Consider the following 8506-nt stretch of genomic DNA (forward strand, 5'->3'; position numbering starts at 1 on the left):
CAAGCACATTCGACGTTCAGCCAATAAGGTAGCAGACAGATTGGCTAATCAAGGCGTCAATCAGCAGCTCCCATTCTTCTCTGGTCCAATAAGCGATTCTAATGATGCACAACTTAAACAAGACTGCACTCTTCTGGTGCAACAAGATATATCTCTCCCGGATGCGGGTGTGTAGCATGGCAAGATGTACGAAGGCGGCAGGGAGGGTGGGCACGTGGCTTAATGCTACCACCATCCGGCCTCGCATGCAGCAAGGTTTAATGTCTCCAGCAAACAAATTCAATGCCGCATTAATGCAGCTCCTTCCCCCTCTCCAGTATGCGAGTTTACTTGTTATGGCACCCTTCTTATTTTTCATGTTTGCTCCTCCCCTGCGCTCATGTCGTTTCAGTGTTGCAGCAACTCCTCGCTCTAGAGACAGCCTTGGGTATCGTCTGGCTCTGGATCGCTGTGCTGATTCTACGCAGTGTTTTCATGCTCCCCATAGTCCCTTCGGCCATTTCCGTTGTCACCCCTTCTTAGTCTTTTCCACAGCTGTCTGCTCTGCTCTTTCTACACATTTCAGCATGCCCAGAGTGTGCTCAAGAATGAGTTGCAGAAGAGGAAGTTCTCGAGGCCGCGTCACCTGCCAGCCCTCCTCCACTTCCTCGGACCCTTCGTCTGAAGCCTTAGACTTTTGCCTTGACAGTTATCCCATGACCAGGAGCGGCCAAGGCCGGGGTCGAGGGCAGCTTAGTATAGAAGCGAGCTCTCAACACTCCCAATCTCACACGGCTCGCTTTCGGTTCCCCTGCACTCTCAGCAATTCCTCCTTCATCGCTTCAGTTACCATTGAGCTGCGAGAGGACACTTTTGGTTCGGCTGCTGTTACTCCAGGGGTATCTCTGGAGCCGAGGACGGAGGACAAGCATGATAATTCTCAGATTGTCAATACGCAGAGAAAGGACCCTGGCGGCTCTGCAACCCAGGACATGAACACCCAGGCCAGTCCGAGCGTTCCTACAGGTGGCGGTTCTTCAAGCAAAGAGGGCCATCCCTCTGAGGATGAAGACCCCTACCAATATGGATGTCGGATTGTTGAAGAGTCGCCTCCAACCTCTCATGAAGCTTAATCAGGTCTGCGCTTATTGGTTTTTGTTTTTCGGCTATACGAAGATGCTCAATTCCCTCCGGGTTTACAGTCATTACATGATTTACAGTTCTCAGGATCAAACCATTTTCTCCAATGTTAAATTGCCGGTTTCCCCTGCGTGGGCGGCATTCTCCTGTCTTTGGGTCTCAGTTTCGTATCAAACTGTTTTTGGGTCAGATTCCAGTTTTGAAAGGGCAGCGCTTTACTGATTACTTGAATGGGCTCAATCATTTTGTCTTGGTATAGATATATCTCTGGTCAGTCTTCTGCTACAGTCTCTAGATATATCTCTGTTTCTGGGTCAGTCATTAAGCAAGTCCTCTTTGTCAGTGTTCAAGCGAGGTTTGGTAAGAATGCCACTTCTCTGGGCTAGTCCTCTCGAGGCCTTTGCCTCTCTGTAATTTTATTTTGTATCAATATAGGAGTAGACAAATTCAGAAATATATATATATATATATAATTGAAAATTAAAAAAATAAGTTTCACTACTTTTTCCACCTTATTATCTATATGGCAAAGAGTAACATTGTAATGACTTTCAAATAACGTTTAACATGGGAGAGTGATATATTCATTTTTGGTGAAGAAAAATATGGACAAGCTTACTAAAAGGTTCTTTGCTTATCCAATTTTGCTTTGCTTTTATCATTTCATTTTAATTTTTATAATTTAATTTAATTAATTTTAATATAAAAATATTTTTTTAATTAACAAATTTCATTATAAATATAAATATTAAAAAAAAACCATTTAATCATATAAATTAATTAGGCCGATAGGCCTTCCTTTGAAACAGACTTTCGTCGTCCTTTTCATTCTCAAATTGACACTTGGCGGGAACACTTTCGATTTCCTGTTGACCTCTGGCATGGTTTCTGTCTGCGAAAATTAAATCGTTGTGGTCCACGTAACCCGCATTAGATGGCGCCAATTTGAAAACAACTATGGCCACCGGTTTTTCATAACAGGAGGACGTTTTTGCGGAAGGGAGAACCAAAACAGTGAGCTTCTCTCCCTTCTGGCAGTGGGTTAGATTGCCGCTATGGCCCCATTCTCCGGATGCAGTGGCAATTTCAACAGCCGGTGCCGCCATGATCGTATTGAGTGGCATTTCAGTTAGATCTGCCACAGCTGCCGGCGAGAAAATTGTAGGTTCCATTATAGAAATATTCATGATCGTATCGAGTCTATATGCTGGAAAGGTGCTCGTTCGTCATTGTATTTGGAGTCGGATAATTAGAAGAGGTGGGGTTCTTCTCACCTGCTTCTGGGAAAATTTGTAATGAGTAGAGGTTATTGACCTGTGATCGAAACTTGGCACCGTCGGCTTGCAACTCTGTTGCCCTCAATCTGTTGCGCTTTCGCTCTTGTTTTCCTCAAAATTATGTACGTTTCTTGCATTAATTCAAATTTCTAAGAGTCTCTCTTCTTCTTCAGTATGCATAGTTGTGGCTTCACGCCATTATATGATGCGTAAATTCCCTGTATGAAAGAAATTATAAGTGAATTCTGGTTCTTCTTTTGGCGTTCAGAGCTGCCTTTCGATTAAGCTTATTGAAGGTACTGCAGTCGTAACTATTTTGGAATATGAAGATAGGACGGGATATAATCTAGATGAATATTAACTATTTTGCAAGTAAATTTACTTTCTAGTAACATTTCGTCGAGTATTGGGTCTCTGAAACAGCTTACAGAGCTTAACTTGAAAGGAAATGATATTTCTGGTGAAATACCTATGCAAATGGGTGATCTCCAAAACCTTAGATACCTTGATCTATCCAGCAATCAACTCAAGGGGAAAGTCCCTGCATCTTTAGCCAACCTTACGTTTAGTTTCCTAAATCTATCAAACAATCAACTGTCTGGAACAGTCCCCAGTAGCTTGAGTAAATTCAGAGAGGCATTTATAGGCAATCCCAAACTCTGTGGAGAAGATTTTCAAGATATCAAACCCTGTGTCAAGATATCAAAAATGATTCTACATCACCAAGCAATTCAACATCATTCACTCAAGGCAATTTCAAAGGAAGTAGAATATAAATTAAGGATCCATCTCTGCCTCCTGCAACACCAACGCGAAAGGCAAAAGTAAGTTTGTTTGTTTGGGCAGAAAGGAAAATGGCGAGCTGTACTGCAGGCCAGGTTATCAAATGCAAAGGTAACTACTTCAGTTCAGTTCAGTTCAGTGCAAGGATTCATTGCCACATTCTTTTTATTTCATGTATATCATTTCATGGCAAAAATGATTTTCAGGGTTAAGCTGGATTTATGCAAACTGTATGTGTGCAATTTATGCTTCTTGAAATCTGATAGTACTTTTGTTACAACTGCTGTTGCATGGGGTGCAGGGGAGCTTCTGAAGATTGAAGAAGTGGAAGTGGCTCCTCCACAGGCAATGGAAGTGAGAATCAAAGTGCATTATACTGCCTTGTGTCATACAGACCTTTATTTCTGGGAAGCAAAGGTATGCTATGAATAATTATCATTAAACATCAAGTTTCTGGGAAGCAAACGTATGCTATGAATGCATTGGGTCAGACTGTTTTCTTTTGTGAAAACAATAAATTGAAGTTTATTGGAAACAAAATTATGCACCAGCATACATTTTTGTATGCGCACCTCCTAATTTGTGCGGCTACAATTATAACATGCATACATTTGTTCACTTATCAGAATGAACTGTGTTGTAAGAATATTTTCAATGACCTTGTTGTGAATGAATGTGGTACATGCTAAAAACAAGAAGAGTATGCTGCTGATGCTTCTGCTGGTGATTGATGGTTTTATCATTTAAACATTCTAGGTCTATGTTCTGTCCTATTCACTTTCTTGCTAACAAATATATCTTTCGGGCTATGTAATTGTGCAGCAACAGGACGGGATGGGGATTTCAGAAAATGAGTTCAATTTAGATGGGGTATCGACTGGATAATGTTCATGTCAATTGAAAAATGTTTGTACTGTTATCCGAAGAGAAAGCCGGCCTTCCCACCCTCAAGTGAGTTGAGTGGCATATAGCCCCATGCTGCTCATTGCTCAACACAAACGTGACTTTATGCTTGCGCACTACAAAACAGTGGTAGCATTTCTGGATGAGTGTGGGGATCATTGTGGAAAGGCTTATGTGCAAATGTAGATGTAGTTGTATCATACTGTCTTGCACCTAGATTGGGTTAACAGTTAAAACTTCTTAGATATAATCTCATGACACATTTCAGAGGAATCTCACGCTCCTATGTGATTGCAAGTCATATTACTATGACATTTGGATTTGTTAGAGCAAATAAAAAGGCCGAAACAAATTGCAAATCCCTTCAATTACAACAGGAATTTCACTTGGTTGAAACGGTGGAGTTGCTCTACACAAGTGTAGGCAACTGGAATTATCCAGCACTAAATAGCTGGCTTGCAACGGGTTGTACGTGCTGGTTTCATAGATTCATTTAAAAGAAATAACAGTAATTTACAAAGTCAGGAACATGCCTGAGAAAACCATGTTAGATGAAAATATAGCAGAACAGCTGACCTTTGATTGCAATGGTGCCAATCTTGTAAAATTAGGGTTTACCCTATCCTTAGAGCACAATCCTGTACAATCTGAGTTTACCCTTTTCTTAGAGCACAGGTGAACTAATTAACGTCTGTCTTCTTGTAATAAGGCAATTTGGAGCATGACCCAAGTCATCAAGATCGTTTTGCTACATTATCTTGATTATTCAGGATACCTAGAGGAATGGATGCATCTATGTTAACTTCTATTAACTTTGAACTAGCATTGTGTTGATCAGCCTTCTACAGTTTCTTCATAGTTGAAAACTACAATGAACATATATTATCCTGCTCATTTCAGGTACCACAACCGGGATATGACAAGTTTGAGTATATTCCTGATATCATTAGAGACAGGTAAAATTGTAAGCAATACAGGAAGAGTTTCCATCAATAACGGAACTTGTCAATGGTCTGATGCAATTTTTGTAACTACAAGACTCGAGCAAGATGCAAAAACTGGGAATTATCATGAAAAAATGTACAACCTTGTTGTATCAACGGTACTGCCTATTTCTCATCTTTTACATACATTTTAATCCTTTTTAAATAATTGAATATTTACCATTATATTGACTTGAACACAAAAACATTAAAGCAATTCTGATTTGTTTTTCTTTTGTTTAAATATAATTTCTGCAACTTGTCAGGGCTCTTCTCGATTTGGTTTCCTTGGTGAAACAACCATCAACCTCGCAGATTCTGTAGGAGCCATCACTCCATTATCTGTTTCTCTGCCCCTTAAAAGCCCTATCACTGGTACTATTTTACATGTAAGGCATCCGGGGGTATACCTAAAGTTTTTCTCTCATCAGAGTTTTAACAATAGCTATTTGTTGCTGTTTTATATTTTAATGAAAGTAAAAAAAGTTAAAAGAAAATTCTGAATTCAGCTATCTATACAAAATAAATAGTCTTATTACCTTGTTTGTTGGTAGGTTAGGAATCAGCGGATCAGCGAAAAAAATGGATGCAGGTAAAGATTTGATCTGTAGTTTGGTTGATATGGACCTGAAATACAAACAATTTTTTTCTCTGATAATCATCTGGCAAAACTGCTTCCTTTAAAGAGCTCTAGATACTTTCTTTTCTGACTGATTACACAGAGATTTTGAGCAAGAAAAGGATGTCTTGGAAAGAGAGCATCATAACATGAATAATGAAGTTGCTGCTATGACCCTGATGAAAGTGCTATATTTTCTGAAGCGACAACAAATGGCCATGGCAGCGAAGTAAGACCTCTAGGCTGATACAAATGGTTCCTATGTAAACATTCATATTCTATCATAAAATTGTATGTTGGAAGTTTGTGATGGCCAATAATGCTTTTGAATGATACTCTATAAAGTGGTAAACATCAATAAGAAAGGTGCTAGTGGTTAGTTTGGACAATCTGGAAAAATTATGCGATAAGCTTTTTACATCCTACACTGGCACTTGTGCATTCTTTTCTTATATTGGCCTGTAAATTATGTTTGGTGCATATGGGAAAAATATTCATAATTCAATGGCCCTGCCACTATCTGGCATCTAATGAAGGCAGATCAAACAACTCGACTCGAAATCTATTACAGGTCATGTTTGATGGTTGGCTATTCCAAGACATCAAAGTGAAATGTTGGCCTTCTTATGATGTTGACATCATCAAAGCCTTTGCTAAGTCACCTTCCTTTTACAATTTTCCAACCTTACTGTAACGAACTGTAGAAGAATATGGTACTGCATGGCAATCGAATCTGTATCAAAATTGACAATTTTTGCTGTCAACTGCCCCTCTTGCAGTGAGAAAATATATTCTGACAACCAACAAGTACTTACATTTAAATTTAGCATACTTTTGCTCGATCCTGTGAATTCATTGCAGACTCTGGATCTCTCAAACATGTGGTTGCCTCCAACTTGATGAAGTGCTTAGATTTCCATCTCTTATGACTCGGGCCTTAATTGTAAGCCTCCTGTGAGTTGTATAGCCTGAAAATGTCGTAAGCACCTGTTCCTTTAGTTCAAAATGAGATGACATAGCAAGAAAAACAAACATTGCAACAGATATAAATAAAATAATAGCAGGCTGCAAGATTAGCAGCTATATTTAAAATTGCATATTATGCTATTCTTGGATGCTACTGAAATATAGTTATGAATGAGAAGTATGCTCTTTCTCTGGTACCGTTGAACGATGATTCTGAAATGCACACAGAAGGTTTACAAGAAATCTTATGAATCCAAGAGAATGTATCAAATTATTCTACCTTCCCTGTTTCAAAATCATGGCATTGTCTGCACTGAATCACTGATGATGAGTGTGGTGGGCATTGCCATATACTATATATTTATTTCCTATATTTACATATCAACTCTACTCAACTTTGCATCCAACTTAATCATAATAACTATGGTGTACCTTGTGTCAAACTCTTAAACTTGTTTCCAGAAGTGGAGCCCAGAAAAACTCCACAGAAGCATCATAATCTTATTAAGAGAAAGAAGATTGGAAGACTTCATTACTCACCATATAATCAAATGCACAACTATCCATGGAAACTACATTTATCAGCTTACCAGGGCCTTGAATATTGAAGCTTGTTGACTAACAGTTTTCTTATTGCTAGGAAACACTGCTTGAAGCATGCAGACCATGGATTCCCATTGGTTTTGACTTATTGAGTATCCAACAAACATTAAGCGCTTTCCTCTTAACCGCTCTAGCAGATTTTTGGCATTGAAACTGAAACACCATATACAGAAAAGTCCAAATCCTTTTATTCTCGTATACATTATCACCCTGTTTTTTATCCATTTATTTTCATATGCAATATCACCCTGCTTTTTTGCATTTCGTTTCCTTTTAGCATAAATGCAATGCAAAAGAGAACATACTTCTAGGTAGGTTAATTTGTTTGCATTTTTATTTGCAGGGTTTATTTTGATTTCTGAAATATTTTGGAATAGAAATGATTGAGGTAAAAAATTGATATTTTTTATTTTGGAATGGGGATTGCCAAGAGTTTCGCTGCTACATCTCAGTTCTAACAGCTTTGAAGGAAGCATTTCTAAAGATATTGGCAATGCTAGAAATTTATCTAACCTACAAATTGACTGTAATAGATTTTCAGGTAAGCTTCCATCTGAGATTGCCAAGGTAAGGCTTTTATCTGTTTTCAATGCTAGCAATAATAAACTTTTAGGAAGTATACCAGATGCGCTTTATGGGTTACATAATCTTGATGTATTGGATTTGCAAGTAAATTTACTTTCTACAGTCGTAACTATTTTGTATTTAAAGAAGACTTGAACCAACATTTCTTTTAGTGAAATTCAACAATTATAATTTAATAATCCTATCGGCCTCTCTTTGTACCTTTTGGGACAATTGCTAGTAATAATATATTAAATAATTTTAAAAAAATTCTATATATTTTCTACTTATGTAGCCTTGTAATGACTTTCCAATAGCCTTTAACATTATAGAGTGATATATTCATTTCTTCTAAAGAGCGATATGAGCATCCTTACTAAAAAGTTATTTGCTGGTCCAAATTTTGTATAATGGTAGTGGCAAGAAACTCAATATTCTATTATATTTGTTAAGGTAGATTGTAATTTAATTTATAACTCTTATCTTAAAGATTCACTGTAATTTACTATGGAAAAAAATTTATGATAATTTAATTGATAACTTCTAATTTAAGATTGAGAATTGATGGTATATTTATATATTTTCTCTTGTTTTTCTCGAATTTATTGATAGTTTTTTTTTTAATAATTTTTGCGTCATATTTAGATTTATTTTTTTATTAATTTCAAAAAAAACTTTCTTTTACTTAA

At 37.6% G+C, this 8506-nt stretch overlaps 1 protein-coding gene and 1 long non-coding RNA gene across 3 annotated transcripts; one reads left to right on the forward strand and one right to left on the reverse strand.

The window, feature by feature from the left end:
- Positions 1–2068: 2068 nt before the first annotated feature.
- Positions 2069–6273, forward strand: LOC149150791 (uncharacterized). 2 transcript variants are annotated; one of them, XM_089440979.1, is made up of 5 exons: positions 2069–2518; positions 4983–5184; positions 5332–5454; positions 5620–5657; positions 5788–6273. In XM_089440979.1, coding segments are annotated over exons 1-5 (495 nt in total). In that variant the 5' UTR covers positions 2069–2516; the 3' UTR covers positions 5918–6273. The 2 variants fall into 2 exon arrangements, with proteins under 2 accessions (XP_089297105.1, XP_089297104.1); XM_089440978.1 differs by lacking the exon at positions 2069–2518 and having other exon boundaries at positions 3607–5184.
- A 227-nt stretch (positions 6274–6500) lies between these two features.
- On the reverse strand, positions 6501–7434 carry LOC149150792 (uncharacterized). The gene is made up of 2 exons (XR_016262967.1): positions 7083–7434; positions 6501–6652 (listed from the first exon to the last, which is right to left on the reverse strand). It is a non-coding gene; the product is annotated as an uncharacterized LOC149150792 (long non-coding RNA).
- Positions 7435–8506: the final 1072 nt, after the last annotated feature.

The sequence above is a fragment of the Pinus tabuliformis genome, chromosome 9 (assembly GCF_031772625.1).
Source record: "Pinus tabuliformis cultivar Carrire ecotype Pingquan chromosome 9, CPIR1, whole genome shotgun sequence".
NCBI lineage: Eukaryota > Viridiplantae > Streptophyta > Pinopsida > Pinales > Pinaceae > Pinus > Pinus tabuliformis.